Genomic DNA, 20963 nt, shown 5'->3' with positions numbered 1-20963 from the left:
TATGGATCTGAGAATGTAATAGGTTAAATTGATACCCAGTAGTGTACAGTTCTTCTCTTACTAAACATACCCATGTTCTTATATTTTTAATCTTAAATCTGTTTTACACATTAATATTAACATATTCCCATACCTCATAAAACTACACAGACCTGTATGACTACTTTTTCTGATAAGTAGCTAATGAAAAAATATTTTAACACATAACACAGCAAATTTTTTTGTTGTACACAGGGTTATTTATTGTATAGAGATGTGAATAACCACAGCATGACAGCCATAAGAATAAGCCCTGAAACACTGGAACAAGATGGTACAGTAATGTTACCAGGTATGTTATTCAACTATAGTCATTTGCTTTCTTCACAGGTGATTTTAAGAGATATACATGTTAGGCCATTTGGACATATAAAAAGTGATTAGCCAGGAATAGTGCTTGCTTACAAATAGGCTGAAAAAAATCTTGACACACAAAACATTTTCTAGTCTATATAAAGTTAATGCATGTGAGGAAAAGAGACATCAGCAATATAGTATAAAGTGTTTTAATATTTGTTTTCAAATCACTGACCATCTGCAGCCTGATCCCCTAGCCTCACCCCATCAAGATAGTTTCAGCTGTGAAATTAGGGGGGATGAGGTTACTTTGTTGCTCCTAATAAAAGGTTGACTCTGGCTCTCCTGTAACTTGGTATGAAGGACCCTCTATTAATTTTCATTTTTTGCTTTAACAACGTTGCACTTTAGGTTTTTCTCTTTATGTTAAAGCGTTTCCAGACAAATTTTAAATGGATCAGGAATTTTTTTTAATGCCATCATTTATACTTTCTAATACTATTCTGGCACTTTAGATACAATTCATTTTGCTTTAATTTTGAGGTTGCACATACGTATTTATCACTTAAATGACTGAATTTATCATTTAAATCATTGTGTAAATTCTGGGGTAGTGGGTCTTAAATTTTGTAGAACACTGGGCAAATGCATAATACATTATCCATTATAAGGTCTTTAAATTTGCGTATACCTTTAATGCATAATGAAAGAGTTTGCTTATATTAAAATCTTAAATGTTTAATGTATCTATCAATAATCTCATGGAAAGCAGAAATATTACTTCTAAGCATTTGACCATCTGAAAATGATTGAGAACTACTTCTGGAGAATACAGTGGGAAAGATAATTGCTCCCAAGCTGCTTTGTTAATTTTTCAAAATATTCTTACAACTTCATCAAATATTTATTCAAATGGTGCTATGCATCTATATATCCAAAGTAGTACACATGACACTGTGTTAAGGTAAATGCCACATTTTATGTGTGTTTCACAAAAAAAGCTACTTTAGGAAAACAGATAACTTATTAAGGCCATTTTATAAATAACTGTCTTTTCAGATGTACCTACAGGCTTTTTAAAAAATTTTTTTCATTTTTTTCTCTTTTAAATCACCACAAGTCCTGGACAAACCATGTCTCTGCTGATGGTGATGATAATGATAATTTTAAAATAATTACATGCATCTCCATATATATATGTGTATATATGTATATACACATACATGTATACATACTTATATTAAAAATAATCACATTTATTGTATAAGTATCATATAAGAAAAAAAAAACTAATTGTAACCCCACTTCCCATGTATGATCACTGTTAGCATATTGGTAAATGTCCTGTCTTTTTTCTGTGTTAATGGACAGTGTTGTAAAAAAGAGGTCATGTGCTACCTAATGCTTTTGAACCTACCCTTTTCACTTATTATTCTGAATATATTTCCAGGCCATTAATTAGTCTTTCACAATATCATTTTAATGTTACAAAATATATTTCATTAATTAATGTATTGGAATGGAAGTTCCTTCCAATTTTTTACCATATAAATTACACTGTAACGAGCATCCCAGTCACACTTTGTTCATGTTACTTTAGAATGACATCCTGGAAGAAAAATTCTTAAATACACTATCCCCCCCCAACAGATGAATATTAATATAAAGAATTTACTTCTTTATACACTGATCAATTAATAAAGACTGTGACTGAGAAGATCATTTGAAAATGGCCTACCTATAGCTGTTTTATTTATTCCAATGTAATAATAACTTGCTAATGTGTCTGTTCAGCTTAAATCACTCTACATCATTTAACATATGAAATGCAACTTTTAATAGTACAAGTGTGGCTTTCTGTGTTTCATAATACACACCATATCCAAGAAGAAGAATGAACCAAACTTTGGGAGGACAGTCCTGTGCTGTGTATCTTCCTAATTGGCAGATGTTGCTTGATATTTTCCTGAAGATGCTGTCTTATAACGTTACATGCTGGATAAAGAAAGGATAAGAAGATCTTTTTGAATCATGCAGCAGGAAGACCTGCCCTCAAGCCTGAGGAAGCCTATCATCATTTTTCCATTTCTTTGACCTGGACTGCAGTTTCTTCAATAGCAATTTTTCCCCCTACCTAGGGGCAACTTGATAGTTTTCACATCCAGAAGAAGCAGAAATAAATTGTCAGGTTCATAGATGATAATGAATATGCCATATTTAAAATTGACATAATCTGGTAATTCCTTGAGCTTCACATGCTAACCAGTCTTGGATTCTAACTTATAAATAAGTTATTTTCAACCTAGCATTGATGATCTTAGAACGCTTTTTTTCTGTTGTCATTTTAGCCTTCATATGTTGGCATATCTTTTATATTGTACCCTTATGTCATTTACTGTCTGTGTCTGGTGACAGATTGCCTCAGATCATGAGAATTTTTGCCAATCTTCTTGCGCCGCTTCACTCCTCACCCCTGCATTTATCTGAAATTATAATGAGTTTTTCTTCTTTGCTTTTTAGTTTAAAATCTTACTGCTTAGAGCTTGAGAAGCATCTTTCTTGCGCCTCTTTGTATTCTGTACAGTGGACTAGGAACTCTTTCTTTCGATTTCTCCTCTCTTTGATTACCAAGTCTCTTGGGCTACCAGTGGGCCTTGTCTCCCAGTTTCTATTTCCAGTTTGTGATCACTGAATTCTCTATTTGGTAAGGGTCTGCCTGTGTTTTGCATATTTATAATAAGGAAGTATGCTAGTATGAAGCTCCTGGGCAAAGATATGGAGTAATCCAGTTTATTTGGGTGGGCTCCATTACTGCATTCCAAAACCAGAATGTTATGTTTTGTTGATTCAGGTGCAACTAGAAATGAAATATTTTTTTGTATTGTAATTAATGGAGAGATTCATCCTAGTTCTCTGTAGTTATTTTGGGAGGTGTGTGTGCTCTTATACTTGCTTGCTGAACATTTGTTTTTCCAAAAGGATACAGTTTATACTTAGATGTTGATTTTGCTTGTAGTTTCATGTTATTTAGTAGCAGTCACTAACACACGTCCCTGTTGTCCTTCTGTAATACTGGTATCCCTTGTTACAATGGCACTTGTGCATTATTTTGATCAGAGTAGATATGCACTGTTCCACAGAGATTCATACAGTATTGACAAAACACATTATTCCAGCCAAAATATGTGAGTGCTTTCAAACAAAGGAAATTCATAAGCTTAGATGTGTGTGCTGTATGAAGAAGATGACCATTTAAAAATGTATAGCGTGCTTTGGGGTTCCTAGCTGGCTCACTCAGTAGAGCATGTGACTGTTGATATCGGGGTCCTGAGTTCAAGCCCCATGTTGGGCATTGAGCTTACTTAAAATACACACACACACAGACACACACACACAAATGTATAGCATGCCAAATGCTAAAAATGCTGGGAAAGAGTATTCAACTTCTAAGTAGAAACTGTAAAACCAGTTCTGTTTAATAAAGCAAGGGATATCTGTAGTTGGATACCATAGACCTCAAATGCAGAAGCTTTTAGGTCTATTTGTATTTTTCTGTGACACTAATGACTGTGATGTATGTCCGAGGGTAGAGTGTTGCCTATATCGCATGTGATTGTGTTGAAATGATTATAACCAACATTGTAGTTTGTTCATCATGGTGCATGTTTATTATCAGACTATACCTAATACCAATTCATTTTGAAATTAGGTGGGCTTTCAGGTCCTTGATTATGGAAAATTTAAAGTGTAAGCATAAAATGTAATAAGTATTAATAGTTGAATTTTTTAGTTTCTGCTAATTTGTAATTCTTTATTAAAAAGCACAGTATTCCTTTAAGTTTAAGTTTATCCTTATTGCGTGGAGAACTCTCATTCTGACTTCAGCAGAGGAGTAAAATCAGTTTGTGACCTGTTTATTAATATTGTAATATAATTACTTTTTCCTCTTTTTGTACAGATTGCCACACTGAAGGTCAAAATATTTTATTTACTGATGGAGAATATATTAATCAGATAGCTGCTTCAAGAGATGTAAGTACTCTGAATTATGAATAGTTGGTATAAATGGAATCCCTTTTTCATAAACTATTTGATCTTAGACAATAGAAAGCCTTTAAAGACCGATTTGTAAACATACTACTCTGAATGTTTTTTTTTCTTGTAGGATGGCTTTGTTGTCAGAATATTTGCCACAAGCACTGAACCTGTGCTACAACAAGAATTACAACTGAAACTGGCCAGAAAATGTTTACATGCCTGTGGTATCTCACTATTTGACCTGGAAAAGGACTTGCATATTATAAGTAAGATAGCCAAAAAGCCTTTCTCCCATATTTAAATTTTCAGATTCTTTATTCTTTTGAGAATTAATATTGTGTTTTGAGCAATAGTATTTTGGTGGTTATTTTGCTGTTACTATAAAGCAATTTAAGAATTAATATGTGTAAGTGGTTAGAAAATAAGACCTTTAAACAGAGTGTGCTGTATGAACACCATTTTAAGGAAGTGACTAATAATTTTCCCGTTTTCATTTTGAATAGAGCAAATGAAAATATACTTAATCTGATAAGAATTATAGATGACATTTAGGGATATCATTATTTTTTATGTTCTATCTTTATTCAGTTATTTAAAATTTTGTAAACTTGTGTTAAAAATATTACTACATTGGGGCACCTGGGTGGCTCAGTGGGTAAAGCCTCTGCCTTTGGCTCAGGTCATGATCTCAGGGTCCTGGGATCGAGCCCCGTGTTGGGCTTTCTGCTTGGCGGGGAGCCTGCTTCCCCCTCTCTCTCTGCCTGCCTCTCTGCCTACTTGTGATCTCTCTGTCAAATAAATAAAATGTTTAAAAAAAAATTACTACATTAGTAAACATAGGTCTCTCATTGAAACCTTTGTTATTTGAACAGATTTTCAACATAGCCATAGAATGATCTCATAGATTGTGAAAATGGTAATTGGCTTAATAAACTGATTAATAAACTTTCATTTAGATACAGAAATAGAGACAACCACAGAGTATTTCTGTCTTAGTATATGTACTCTTGCACTGTCCTAGTAGTAATTAGGACCCTTAGTTCCCAGGAGGCTCTCAATTTTGGTTTGCCATGCTGTTCCAGGTTTAATGACGCTATTTTTAAATTGTGGGATTCTTTGTAAGACCCACTTTTTTGACTATTATCTCATTAAATTTAATAAACTTGACATGAGTGGTTTACTTTGCGTATTTTATTTATGTTGTGTTTTTGTAATTCTTTATGGAAAAGTACTGAATTGAAATTACAGTTTTAAAATTTAAAAAGCCCGTAAACTAATTAGTAGTTTGTATAATTAGACAGTTGTAAAATATGTCCTATATAGTTATTTACTCATAGTTTTGCGATTTGAAAATGTGCATAAGGGTCTTTCTGTATATGTATTCAAATTCATGAAGTAGCTACATGAAATGTTCTTCTGTAGAAAAACATGCAACAAAGAATCTGATATACCTTAATTCAAATATCTGCATGGTATTGTTCAAGTCCAAATGAACCTGTCTAATTTCACCAAGCTTCATATTTCTTCATTTGTAAACCAGGCAGAATGGTTGTAAGGATCATATAGGGTAAGGTTCATGCACTCTGTAATGCCTGACGCCTAATAATGCTCAATTAAAATTTCTTCAATCATTCATTCGTTCATTCAAGGAATATTACTGACATAGGTTTAAAATTTTTTTATGTTTGAAAAATTAACTTGGCACTAGTTTGAAAAAAATTAAAAATCTTATTGTAATTTTATTTTTCCTTGGAGTGTAGTGTATAGTTAATTTTTTTTTTAAGTCAGGCATATGACATTTTGTCATCCTTGTTTTTTCTTTTAAATGAAGTGTAATTGACACAGTGTTACATTAGGTTCAGGTGTGGAACATAATGATTTAGCAAGTATTGTTTTTGAATGGTATTGAGTTGACTTTTTAACCACTCAAAATAGTGCAAAATTATGATTTACATTATTCATGTTTAAAGTATAGTAGTATTTATTAGTCTTGTATTATCAGGTACAGGATTTGATGAGGAGTCAGCAATACTTGGTGCAGGACGAGAGTTTGCACTAATGAAAACAGCAAGTGGAAAGGTAAATTACTCTTTAGGATCAAAAATGAACATTCTCTGCTTTATGAGATAGTCAAATTGGTATAATCAGTTGATGAGTTTACCTAGTTCACATGTTTAAACATAATATTTAAAATTTTGATTTTAAATTGTTATTCTTTTAATATGAAATTTTATTCATGTTGAAATAGTATACAGGAAAATTATGACTATAAGAGTGTAAAACTTTATAAACTTTATAAAATGTTACATTTTTACAAATGTTTATTTTAATTATAGAGCTCTTTAATTTTTCGAGTTGGGATGAATTCATATTTTAAGTCCATTTTGATGAGCACATTTATTGCAAATTTCTGTAAATGTGCAGAGATATAGAGACGACAAGTTGGGGGAAGTAGGAACAAGTTTAATTAAGTCACAGATTGTTGAGGTCAATCTATAGAAATAGAAGTTTGTTTATCTAGTAGATTTAAGGTTAAAGTAAGGTAATTAAAAGAATTTTGAAAATTAAAATTACTAGGCAATTATGGTATATTTGTATGTAGGGTTTTTTACATTGGGAAAAAATGTTGAGAATTTTATCAAGTTCCTACTGTTGTGAGATTGGAGTATATTTGTGATATATATTTGTATATACTTGTATATATATTTATTCGTATCTATTCAGGAGATTTACAATGAAAGATTTTAGGCATCCTGAGTAGATATGAAAAAGCCATTAAGAACTGGATATTTGGAGAACATATGTATATTTCTCTCCTGCTGATCTCACAGAAGTTTAGTAGTATATAAACAGTTTGGTTTCAGGTTATTTTTGTTTTTTGTAAGATACGGAAGCTTTTTTTTTCCTCATGTGAAATATGGTACACTACTCCAAAAAGCACTGTAATTCTCTCTCTCTCTTTTTATATATATATAAATACAAGATATATTATACTGGCAAGTACCAGAGTCTTGGAATCAAGCAAGGTGGTCCTTCAGCAGGAAAATGGGTTGAGTTACCAATTACAAAATCTCCAAAGATTGTACACTTTTCAGTTGGACACGATGGCTCTCATGCCCTTTTAGTTGCAGAAGATGGAAGCATATTCTTTACAGGATCTGCGAGTAAAGGAGAAGATGGAGAGTCAAGTAAGTTGACTGATCAACTGGGCATTCAGTAAAAATATTGTGGAATTTATTAATTCAATTTCAGTAGCACTAACCTCTCCAAATTAATAGAGGATTTTACATTGGGGCATAATTAACTAATTATGTGGTTGTGTTGTATTCATTAAAGAACTGTAAGTGCTGATTTTGTTCTAGAGTTCATCTTTAATTTAAAAAAAACTGATGATGTTTTAGGGATACACTGCTGTTCATCTGTTTTGTCCATTAGTGTTATTTTAAAAAGCTTATTTATTATAATATATTATTTTAGGAAATCTTATAAGGATTTTTATAAGGAATATATATTTTAGAATGCAGTAAACCTTATGTAACCTGTGTATTCGTACGGATCACTATTCTTTTTATAATTTTTCTATAATGAAATCATTCCTAAGCAGTGAAAACAAAGAATTTTGTCTCTGATCTTTCCTATACTTTTGTTCAATTTTTCCTCAAAGTGTCATTTTTCTCTTTTTGTAACTTTTCATATGCGTTATATGTTTTAGAACAGTGGAGTAGTATCTTATAAGGATTAGGTTTGAAGTCAACATCTAATGTAAAAATTATGTGTAAATAAAAGTTACCTGGAAAAAAATCTTCATAAAGTGTATGGCCATAGTTGAGAAATTTCAGCACTGCCAGGTTTTTCTTCTAGCATTTGGAGGACATTGTTCTTTCTTTGAGCACCAAGTAGTGTAGTTACCATATACATGAATATGGATCATGTTATATGAAAAAATATAAGGGTATTTTTAAGTCCCAGAATTGTGCCCAGCACAGTAAAATGTTTTTACTCTGAAAGGCATCAAGAATTGGGACTGACTGAAGGAACAGAAGATTGATTATTTCCCATCTTTTGCTCAATTCAGGGGTTTAGTTTTTGAGAGCAGAGGCTACTTGTATCATCATCCACATTTAAATTTATTTACTCTTTCTCCATATATATATATGTTTCCTCTTACACAATTTCATTGACTGGGTGTAGCTGCTTAAATATGTGTTGAATGGACGAGGAACTGATTTTGCTTTCTAGGATCCAGCTGGCATAAGAATACATGTGAGGTAGAATTTGAAAGAAAATCATATATATGATAATGAAATAGTTTTAATAATGTAAATAGCCAGTCTAGAGATTGGACTCCCCAGAAGCCAGAGGTTTGGTAGGAAATTGTAAAATTCTCATTGGAAATTTCAGTGTGTAACAAAAAAAAAGGATCTGACAGTGATAGCCTAAGTATTAATTAACCAGATGAAGCTTGCAGGTTGACTCATTTTAAATGACATATTGGGAAGCCCAGGCCTTTGTGAAAATAAATAAATAAAGTGTATCATAAGTGCATGTATTTTGGGCTTTTTAATATAAACCATTGTTTTTATTTATGTATAGATGCCTTAATTTTATTTATTCTGTGTTGTTTTTTAAGCTAAGAGCAGACGGCAATCAAAACCCTATAAACCTAAAAAGATAATTAAGATGGAAGGAAAGATTGTGGTGTATACAGCCTGTAATAATGGAAGTAGTTCTGTTATTTCTAAAGATGGAGAGCTGTACATGTTTGGGAAAGATGCCATTTACTCTGACAGTTCAAGTAAGTTCAACTTAAACACATTTCATTTATGCAAAGGAAGTCCAATACTAGACATTATATATTGGAAAGATACGTGTAGAAAATTAACAGTTGTAGCATGCGTTCTCTAAATTTTTCACATTTCTTTCCAAACACAATATTCTGTGATTCCTTCCTATTGTTTCTGGGAGCAGTGTCACCAGTTTCATGCAGAGCTAATCCCAGAGTGTGATTAGTACAACTCTGACTTAGCTATTACTTTGTCTGGAAAGCTTTCCTTAGACTCATTCAGATGCTCATGTGACATGCTCTTTGTGTACCCTTGAGAAATGATTTTCATAACATAACTGATTTATAATTGATGAATTATCCATGTCCCCCATTAGATAGTTAGGGAGACTCTCTGTCTTATTGAGTATCGTATCCCCGGTTCCCAACACAGTATCTTATACATGGGTCCTAAGAATTACTTGTTAAGCAAGATAAACCAAAAGTGTAGTGAGTGGGGCGCCCGGGTGGCTCAGTGGGTTAAGCCGCTGCCTTCGGCTCAGGTCATGATTTCAGGGTCCTGGGATCGAGTTCTGCATCGGGCTCTCTGCTCAGCAGGGAGCCTGCTTCCTCCTCTCTCTCTCTCTGCCTGCCTCTCTGCCTACTTGTGATCTCTGTCAAATCAATAAATAAAATCTTTAAAAAAAAAAAAGTGTAGTGAGTGGATGTGTGGGATAGGACAAGCCAAATAAAGACTTTTATATTTATAATCTCTACTCTCAAAAACCTGTTATATTTGGTTACTAGATTTTCTTTCTAGCTCTTAAGAAATGAGTATGATTGTGACAGCCCACTTGGTAGGATTTTATATTTGGTAAATATGTAAAGCCTGTGTATTTCTTTGTGAAAAGGAAAACAGAATTAATGAAATTTCTGGTTGGAAGTTTAAGTGATTGTCTCACTGCTGGGGAAATGACATATGTTGGTTGCACAGTTCTAGCGATTAAGTTGAACTGTACTCAGGTGATGTGAATTAACTTAATGTGGTAATATTTAGATCCTCAGTTGGCCTCAGCTGTCAATCAGAATTTGGGAGTGGGCTCGTGTATAGTTTAAAAGTAATGTTCAGTTTAGCTATGATCCTGTTAGATAGCACTGAAAAAAACTTGTGCATTTATTCAATATATACTTATCGAGAACTGACTGTGTGTCACAGCTGGATGGACAAGGCAGACGTGGTCCTTCCCTTTTTGAGGATCTGAGAGACAATTGGGCGTATTACAGCTTACATATTAGAGAGGTCTGATTTAATGGTTATGGATATAGGCACAGATCCCAGCACTGCCACTTTTTAGTTGGCTAATAACTGGCTTGCATTCCTTAACTTTTCAAAGATTACTTTCATTTTTTTTCCATCTTCAAGGGGAGCTAAAGATATGGTTCATATATGGTTGTTATAAGATTATAGGAGATAATGTGTATGAAATGCTTAGCACAGAGCCTGACACATGTAAGGGCCTAAGACATGTCAGCTAGTACTGTCAATAATAATAAATAATATTACTAAATATACGTATCCTTTTCAAGCATGCTAAGTACTAAAAATGGGAGTTGTTAAGCAAAAAGACCGAAGTAATCTAAGTGGAAGAGAAGGTCACCTTAGGGAAGTAATATCTGAGAAAATAAGATGTGGAATGATCTTCCCAAAGTGTAATACAAGAATTCTATTATTTATAATTTAAATAAAACAAAGACTTTAATAGTTTCTTTGAGAAGTCTTTATTTTAGTATATATTGGAAATACTCAACAATCTTTGAATTTTACTGTTGTTGCTACTTGAGGTAAAATGCTTGGTTAGTTTAAAATTGATTCAAAAATATTAAGATTGTATGGGTGGCACTTGGTTATGGCAAATAGAATGAAAGTAACATGTGAATAGTGAGGAACTGGCGAAACTAGTTAGCTGTTGGATTGTGGAAGAAAATACCTATAGTTTAAAAATGATTGAAAAATGCTACTTTGGGACATCTCACAGGTTTCTACAGAAACAATGTGGTTTCAGTATACTCCAGCAAGTGTTTTATTGTGTTTTCAATCCTTCTTATTTTTTTAAATTTTAATTAACTTATTATGTATTACTAGTTTCAAAGGTAGAGTTCAGTGATTCATCAGTCTTATATAATACCCAGCGCTGGTTACATCACATGCCCTCCTTCATTCCTTTTTAAGGCAAATCAAAACAGATAAAAGTACATGATTTGTAGGCTTCTTTGTGCTTGGACCAGGAAAGTTTGAGAACTAGTGACCCTTCTGAGAATTGTTGAGAGTTTTGACATTTAAAGCAGACCTTCAGGAGAAGCAGGCTTGAGCCAATGGCCACAGTAAAAATTTGTCCCAAGTCTGAATGATGATGTTTTAAGATTTTGGAACTTCATTACAAACTTACAGAATAAGTTCACTGATACCCTACCAGTCTTTTGGCTACTTATTTCTCATTTTGGTGGGTTATTTTATCCCAGAAATAAATGTTCTGTGTTGAGGTGGTCCTTTTACAATACTGATAATTTACTGGACTCAGAAAGGTTTTATTGTTGTTCCTTACCAAATCTGTATCTTTCCTATAGGTTTGGTAACAGATTTGAAGGGCCATTTTGTAACTCAAGTAGCTATGGGGAAAGCTCATACTTGTGTTTTAATGAAGAATGGAGAAGTCTGGACATTTGGTGTGAATAATAAAGGACAGTGTGGACGAGACACTGGTGCCATGAACCAAGGGGGGAAAGGTAGGTGTTGGACATGCAGATATAAAATTTTGTGTCATCTTTTCATAAGTTTTTTAGAACAGAAATCTTACTCTTTTCAAAACAAGTGGCTATTTAATTTCATGCTTATAAAATAGGAAAACCACTGAATTTCTTATTTATTTGACATTATATCACTGAAACAATTGAATATACTTTAGGCTTTTAATTTTTGAGCAAATGAACTTGAGTGTTCTACTTACTTTTTTTTCTTTTAAAGTTTATTTATTTAAGTAATCTCTGTACCCAACATGGGGCTCAAATTCACGACCCCAAGATGCAGAGTCACATCCTCTTCCAAATGAGCCAGCCAGGCACCCCAATTTTTTAAAAATTGTATATAAAGTATGGTAACACCTTTTTGATTTAGCATTTTGAGTGACCTAAATTATTCTAGAAAAATGCATTTTTCAAACTCTTCATTATTAGTTCCTTTTATACCACACATTTTCAGTTTTAACCATTTTTGACAGCAGCCTTTCTGGGAGATATTTTCTTCCTGTTTAATAGCACGGGCTACCTGTAAATAGTTCCTGACAACTAAAAATGATTCTTAAGAATACTTGGCCCTTTACCAAGAGCTGAATTATAGATGCATCTTACTCATATATGCTTTGCCCTAATACTCAGGCTATCGACAGGAAGACATGTTTATCCTTTGTCATGTTTGTGTGCTTAAAATTTGTCTATGTTAGTATATATAAATCTAAATGATTCCTGTTAACTGCTACATAAAAAACCATACCACTGACATGGCACCATTTATCCATTCTTCTGCTGATTGATGAGTTTATTTCCAATTTTTCACTCTTATCAATAATTTCAACACCTCCTTTATCCTGGCAAACATGTGTGAGTATAATTTAGTATACTAGCTATACTAGTATAATTTCTGGTGTTGTAGATTTCAGCTTTACTAAACTTTTCTTAGAAGAGGTTGTATCTTTGATTTTCCACATCATCCAGAATATAGTATCAATACTCAGATTTTTGTCAGTTTGATGATTATGACGTTGTATAGTTCATTATAATTTTTTATTTGTCATATTGAAGTAAAACATACATGTGGCCAAATACACATAGCATAAGTGTAGATCTTGGCGAATTTTCACAAGCTGAACATGTTCCCGTAATTGGCACCTACTTCAAGAAATAGTATATTAGCGGCACCCCAGGAAGTCCCTTTATGTTCCTCTCCAGTTACTATCTTCCTCTCGTTAACACCATGAATTAGTTTTACTTATTTTTGTACTGTAAATATATAGAATTATGTCACATGATTATATCTAGTTTCTTTTCACTCAACTTGACAAGATTCATTTATATTGTTACAGGTATTTATAGATTATTTTTTCTCATTATTGTATAGTAATCAATTGTGTGAATATACCACAGTTTTTCAATCTTTTCAAGTATTATGGCATTTTGGTAGTTTCTAGTTTCGATTATTAGAAATAGAGTTGCTTTGAACATTTCTAGTGAATGTGGGTGAAAATTTGTATGCTTTTCTTTTGGGCATATAACTAGGAGTAGAAAGGCTGGGTCCCTCATTTTTCTTTTAATTTGCATTCCTTGACTTTTAGGAGAATGTTAGACACATCCTTTCAAACTTGGTTTTCTTGCCTTCTTATTGGTTTGTAGGAATTTTTGATATGTTGTATGGGTTATACATATCTTTGACTAACTGGCTTATCTTTTACATTTACTTTTAGTTTCATTTGTGTATGTAATTTCTAAATTTTGGTGACAGGTTTTTCATTTTTCTTTATAATAATTTTTGCCAATTGCTAGTAGCGAGAGGTTGTTCTAGAGGGGTGGGACTCATGGCTTAGAGAATGGTTGGGAGACACTCTGGTCTGGAGAATGACAGTTTGGCAGTAAGGATGGAAATGAGGGACTAAAATCAACCAAAGTTAAAAGTCTGATTTGCAGAAAGTAACAGCTTAGAGGTATTCCTGCCTTCTCTCTTTTTGCAGAAAGGAAATGAGAGCACTTATTTGTGCTTCCCATATTAAATTTTGTTTTTGTTGCTCTTATATTTTAAGCATTCCTTTTTATATTCACTTAGATTAGTGTATGTTATATCGTTTTATCAGGCTTTTAGACATGGGAGTAATCTACATAAAAATTATAAATTGATCTGTCAAATAGGGTTTGGAGTTGAGAATATGGCAACAGCAATGGATGAAGACCTGGAAGAAGAACTAGATGAAAAAGATGAGAAGTCCATGATGTGTCCTCCAGGCATGCATAAATGGAAGCTGGAACAGTGCATGGTGTGTACTGTCTGTGGAGACTGTACAGGTTATGGAGCCAGTTGTGTCAGTAGTGGGCGTCCAGACAGAGTCCCTGGAGGGTAAGAGCATGATTAATACTGAAGAAATAAAATACTAGTGGAAAATGTGCACAACACATTTGTTTTCAAAATTATTACAGAGAGTATTCTACTTTGTTGTTTCTTGAGGGCATATTGGCATATACATGTAATTCTAATAATTGTTTTCTGTTACAATAATTTCTAATTTAGTGTCAGTTTTACTTAAGTTGCTTTTCTCTCATTTGATTCATTTAAACCATTGTTTAAAAACAAGTCATAGGGCCCCTACGTGGCTCAGTCAGTTAAGCATCTCTCTTGGGCTCAGGTCATGATCCCAGGATCCTGGGATTGAGCCCTGTTCAGTGGGCTCCCTGTTCAGTGGGGAGCCTGCTTCTCCCTTCCACTTGTGATCTCTCTCTAAAATAAATGCCAAATATCTATCCTTTTTTGTTGAACATTAATCTTTTCTGGATGGAATATCAATATCATATGAATATCAAATATCATATGAAACAATTAAGAATATATAATATTCTTTTAAATTAAATTTATGTTCATGATTTTAGGTGTTCTAGGAACTGTCACTTCTAAAGTTACATTATACTTGTTTATATTTATCCTCTTTTGCTTTTGTTGGACCTGTTTTCTCCTGCTTGGGGTCCCATGTTATCATTATTTTAAACTTTGTTTGAGTTTGGCAGAATCAGAATGCAGGTTTTCCGCTAGAATGTTGGGAAGAATTTTATACTTGGCCTAACATATGAAAATAAATCATACATAACGGGCCTTTTCTTTTAGGCTAATGGAATATGATTTTTTAACAATAAGTTTTCTCTGAACTTAAGCAGTTGGAAAGTATCATAAATCAATTTTTGAATTCTCTGATCCTTCCTAAAATTATTATTCTTTATGTGCTTTTCCCCCAGAGATCTACTGTCAGTTTTCAATAATTATTTATAACTTAAACCTGCAGACCTAAATGGGCAGTACCTAACCAAATACAGTGATTTCTATATTAAAGAGGCAAAAATGAATGAATTAATTAAATTAACATAAGAAAGACTATATGCCAGGACACTCTGCACTATTAAAAATGACTTCAATTATTGTAGAATTGTGGCTGTATATCTTAGAATAAATTTAGAATGCCACATTATCTTTTAAACTGTGCATAGACAATGTAATAGGCCCATTAGTTTATCAGTTTTTACTCCTGTAGTTAATGATCATCCAAATTGTCAATAGTGCTTGCATTTTAAACCCAGGAGTTCCACAGGGCACCTAGCTGTGTCTTTCAAAAATGCTGCCAGGGGGATTCTTTCTCTGGTACCACCACAAATCTGGATAACCACAGGCTCAGCAAAGCTGTCTGAAGGTTTTCAATTCTGATCCAGCAATAACATTAAAGCTGTGACTTCTGTCTACATCTGTGTAATAGGTGATTAAAAAAGTTAGTTGTTCACTGACTCTGTAGGCAACTTCTGGAGTGTTCTTGTTCTCTTTATGTTGTAATCCAGTATCATACACTTGTTCACAACTGATAGGAACAGGACAAAGAAGACGATAAGGACCATGTAATTAATTGGACACAGAGAAAGGAGAGAATGAGAGATGATGGCATATAAAGGAGGGAGAGAAAAGGAGACATAACATATGAAGCTAGCAAGCTGAGCTCACTTACTGATGGCTAAACACACCTTCCTTAAGTTAGCTGGTGGAGAACAGTGTTTGTTTGGTAACTGCCCAACCCACCCAGACCATTTAATAGTAAGCTGCTGGTGCTTTACTAATTGTGGTAGCTTTTAAAATATTTGTTGATAGTGGTTTTGAGGATGGCAGAATCCATTTGTATTTTCTGTTGGAATATACCAGTTATACCTATGAGGAACTTAATAAACTCTTGTTTTTAGTTATTTCATCTGTACATACCTAGTCAGTTCTTTAAAATTGGCACATCCTGCTCTGAAGGGGTGATTTCATTGTTGACTCATATAACTTAACTTCAGAAATCCTGAAAAGACATTAACAGAAAAGAGTTTTAAGGAAAGAGTAGAAGGATTTCAGTTAATTATTTTTATTTTTTAAGGATCTGTGGTTGTGGTTCTGGAGAATCTGGCTGTGCCGTGTGTGGGTGTTGCAAGGCTTGTGCAAGAGAGTTGGATGGTCAGGAGGCAAGACAAAGAGGAATTCTTGATGCAGTGAAGGAGATGATACCTTTAGATCTTCTCTTAGGTAATGTGATGGATTGTACTACGCATCTTGTCCTCAGCTGAGTAATTTATATTGGTATGTGCTAAAAAATTAATAGTTACCTATGCAATACTGTTTATATGGTAACTGACAGTATGTCAGTAATTTAAGGATAAGGCTCTTTTTCTCTTTTTGCTAAGATTCTTTGAGTAGAAATAATTTGTGTTTTCATCAGTGTTTTGTTAGATTTTACTTTCTTGAATTTCATATGGTTCTTTCATATCTATTATTGTATCTATCTATATATGGTTTTTTTTGTGTTTCTTTGTGTTTTTTTTTTTTTTTTTTTTTTGATCCATCATCTAGCTGTCCCAGTGCCTGGGGTTAACATTGAAGAACACCTTCAGTTACGACAAGAAGAAAAACGACAACGTGTAATCAGGAGACATAGATTAGAAGAAGGAAGAGGTAAGATATAGCTGCAGAGGAAAAGTATATGAAAGTCCATTTTCTTACCCTATACTGAGACCACTGAAAGTTTATACAATAGGCTGACTTGGTAAGACATTGCAATTAAAATTAGTAAGATTATAGTAACATATGAAAGTCATGTGAAAATATTCAGGGTATTTACATTTGTGCTATTAACATAGATTTAATTCAATATGATGTTTATGGAGTAAGTCAAGCATATTAAGAATTGTGCCATCTGCCAAGCATCAAAAACTATTAGCAATGGCAACTTTAAAAATTAATATATGAATTCTAAGAACTGGTCTTTCTCCCAGATTTTGGACCCATGATTGTTATTTAACCCTAAACAACAAAAGTTTAATATAGTATTTTAATTTCCGTTTTCTTAGTCATCTATGATCATTTCCATTTGAGCATGGTCCTGGCATTCTTCTTTCAGTCCAGTGCATAATTATGTTTTTATATGTCTTTTTTTTCCCCCAAAAAAAGCTTATTCTGGTTATGTACAAGAAGGGTAAGTTGGAGAGTTTTGCAGGTTTTAATTGCAAAGATAGGTGTATTGTCTTTTTCTTATTGTTCATGACCATTTCTGAGCCTGAAAATACATTTCACTGTAGTTATAAGTAGATAGTAAAATACAGATATTTCAATATTCATCCAATAACAGAGATAAATATAAATATTACTAAAACTGTGGTTGCCCAGTAGAATCTCTTCTTTGTAGGATTAAGACAGATGGTTAAAGAGATCTGTGATTTTATTCCTCTGCCAGGCAAAATCTTGATTGGAAATACTGATACTGTTTATTTTAAATGCTTGTTAGAAATGACATGAGATTTGGTACATGAAATAAAATCTATTATCCATTTAGCCACCATTACAAATTTTTTCTAGGTACTTTTTTTTTAACATAGACTGGAGTAATAAATGGAGTCTTAAAATATATAGCATGTATTGTAAATTCTATTTTTATTAAACTTAAGTTGTAGAACATGCTTGGAACTTGGAGACTATTCTTTCTAGGATCTGATAAACAATCTGATTAATTGATATAAAAATGTTTGCTGTTACCTTGGCTATGTTTACATAAAATTATCACTTTTAAAATTGATTTATTTTAATGAGAATGTAGATACTGTCATTATTTACATTATATAAATATGGGGAAAATTGTATATTAAATGTTTTATAGAAAATAGGGTAAAATTTAAGTTCTACGTCTTTTTGACATTTGGTAATTGAGTGACAATTTCTTTTATTCAAATAATATGATTTGTTAAAGTTAAAATAATTATCAATGCATCTTTTTACTACCTGTTTTTTCTTTTTTGGGAAACACTGGGTTGAATCATATGCATTGACCTACAAAAACCAGCAATTTCTTATGTTGCAACCGAAGTACAGCAAGTCCTTATGATGATGTGTAATTGCTCGCTCTGTGTGTTGTATTAGTTTTTTTCTCCCTCTGTAAAAAAGCTTTTCTTCTCTAGCTGTAGTATATTTCTGCATATCAGAAGTAAAAGAACATTGATGATGCATTAGTTCAACGAAATTTTGTGATTGCAGAATATTCTTTTGCCATTTTTTAAAAAATGTGTCATAGGCCTTAAAAACATAAACTCTAGTCTTTCAGAGGTTTTAAAAACTCTACTATTTAAATATTTACAGAGATTTTATTACTGTATCTGATCTTATAAACACAGACTTATGTTCTAGGCAATTGGTGTATATATTATGACAAGTCCATTTCATCCTATGTCCTCAATATATAAAAAGACTTCTTTAGATTATTGGTGCATAGAAATTTTGTCTTTCTATTTTTTGGTTGAACTCTTTCTCATACTTTTTTTTTCATTTTTGTTAAAACACACTATTTAGTAAAATATGCAGAAAATATCTTTTCTTAATGGCTTAGGATCCTCATTATGGGCCTGAATTATGGCATTTGTTACCTAACATGGTACTGAAATATTAGAACCATGTCCTTTGCTTTGTGCAACCTCCATGGTTACTATGGTATCATATAGTGAGAACACTTTACAGTATGCATGTGTTTCATTTAACACAGTGCAATGCAAAGAGAACCTTGTTTATACATTTTATTTTGTAAAAATACTTTTAAATAAGAATTTTAACTGTGTACCCATTTTTTTTTTGTGTGTACCCATTTTTAAAAGTCAGACTACAGACTCTTATTCAATGATTTTAGGAAATCCTTATACCATATTAAATAATTGAAAACCAGTATGGTGATATGACTCTTTTATGATATTATCTTTATATTTTTTCCCAGCACTCCCTTACCAGCAGTTTTATAAGAAAAAAAAAATGTGTACAAAGATATATCCACACTTGCATAGGGGAAAAACCAGAAAGGTAGATACCAAAATGTTAGTAGTAACTTTTCCTGAAAAGTGAGTTTAGATGTGAGTTTTGTTTTGTTCTTTACAGTGTATTTTCTAAATAATCTCCAATGTGTGTATTATTTTATAAACAAAATAAGAGTTATGTTTTTAAAACTTAAGCCGTTGTTTCTTAAAAAGATAAAGACTAGTTCTAAGATGTTTATACTTTACCTTTGCTTTTTAAAAAATATTTTTATTTTAATTGGATGGAGGAATGTCTTTCAAATACTGTGCTTTTCATTATGTTAGAACGGTGGTTCTCAAAGTAGTCTCAAAGGGACTAGTGTCACTGAGCACTTGTTAGAGTTGCCTGTTCTCAGGCTCCACCTCAGACCCACTGAGTCAAAAATTCAGGGAGCAGAGCCTAGCAAACTGTGTTTAAACAAGTCTAGGTAATTCTGTTGGTGCTAAAGCACAAGAACTCCTATTCCCAGGCAGTGGTGTTCATAGTTGCTTGCATGCATCTTCTGCAGCAGAATACCAGGCCTGTGTCCGAATGTCTGCATTCTGCTAAAGAGCTAGAGAGAGTTGTTTGTTTTGTTTTGCCTTAATGAGGAAGACAAAACAAAGTAAAATAAATTTTTAGTATTCCAACTGCCACACATACCTATTTTTTTTTTCTTTGGCCTTTTGGTATCTTTTAGTTACTAACAACTTAGTGATAAGTTAATAATTGTACTCATTAATAATTGGCTTTTACCTATGTTGAAATTTCTGAACTTCAAGATTAGATTATATCAAATTATTTAACTTGATTTATCTGTCTCATTCTATTTATTAAGTTTGTGTTATTTCAAAGTTGATCAGGATTTTAGGACCTGGTTCTTGTATTAAAAATTTGCTCAGCCTCAGGACTATTGATGTAATTTAGTTGCTGCTATTTGTGACACAGTCTTACAGAGTGGAGTGTGCTATTGAAACCTGAAAGAACAGTGTTAATACTGTACTTTTATTAATTTGGAACTTAGTCTTTAGATTTTTTTATATTCTTTTAGTATAATTTTTTTGCCTTAAATGTATATTCTTAGTTACCAGTGTATTCATTTACGTATTTTATTTCAGTGATATGTGTGGTAAGTTTTAGCTTTTTAGGTTATACAGGGTTGATTGATATTTAAATGCTCTGAGTCTTATATTAACTTTAATGGTGAAATGCTTGTTCAGTGGAATTTTTAAGTAGAACTCTCTTAACTCATCAGAAGAACTACTGGGTAATTGTATCAATGAATGAACTTAATCTTTGTATTCCTTCTCAGTGCTCTCTTGTAAGGAACACCAAACTCAAATAATGTTGGCTACTTTTCCTTCTTGCTTTCCCCCTGAATGTAATCAAACTTTGATAATTGGGAGCTATAGATGGAGTGAGCTTATGTCTGACTTGCCTGGGAGTCCCGTTTTACATTGACTGTCCAGGCCCTTTTCCTCTCAATAGTTTCACTTGGGTATCATGTTCTGTGGTTAGCAAAGCTATATGGCATGACCGTTCAGAGCATAGGTTCTGAAATTAGGCTTTGGTTCAGATCCTGGCTTCTTAACTTTTACTGGGGGTGTATGATTCTGGAATTTAACCACTCTGAACCTCCCTTTTCTTACCTTTAATAAGCAGTACATACAATGAGGATTACATACAATGTAATAA

General features: G+C 32.8%; 1 protein-coding gene across 1 annotated transcript in view; it reads left to right on the top strand.

Annotated features, from left to right (window-relative positions):
• Window positions 1–20963, top strand: part of MYCBP2 (MYC binding protein 2) — a 267804-nt gene that overhangs the window by 58093 nt on the left and 188748 nt on the right. The window contains exons 8-17 of the mRNA XM_082701514.1: window positions 235–331; window positions 4295–4368; window positions 4502–4640; window positions 6377–6453; window positions 7358–7562; window positions 9005–9169; window positions 11762–11920; window positions 14090–14294; window positions 16342–16487; window positions 16812–16913. Coding sequence (XP_082557640.1) covers window positions 235–331; window positions 4295–4368; window positions 4502–4640; window positions 6377–6453; window positions 7358–7562; window positions 9005–9169; window positions 11762–11920; window positions 14090–14294; window positions 16342–16487; window positions 16812–16913 — 1369 coding nt within the window. The remainder of the gene's footprint in view (window positions 1–234; window positions 332–4294; window positions 4369–4501; window positions 4641–6376; window positions 6454–7357; window positions 7563–9004; window positions 9170–11761; window positions 11921–14089; window positions 14295–16341; window positions 16488–16811; window positions 16914–20963) is intronic.

The sequence above is a fragment of the Mustela nivalis genome, assembly GCF_964662115.1.
Source record: "Mustela nivalis genome assembly, chromosome: 15".
Lineage (NCBI taxonomy): Eukaryota > Metazoa > Chordata > Mammalia > Carnivora > Mustelidae > Mustela > Mustela nivalis.
This window is presented reverse-complemented; position numbering and strand designations above follow the sequence as displayed.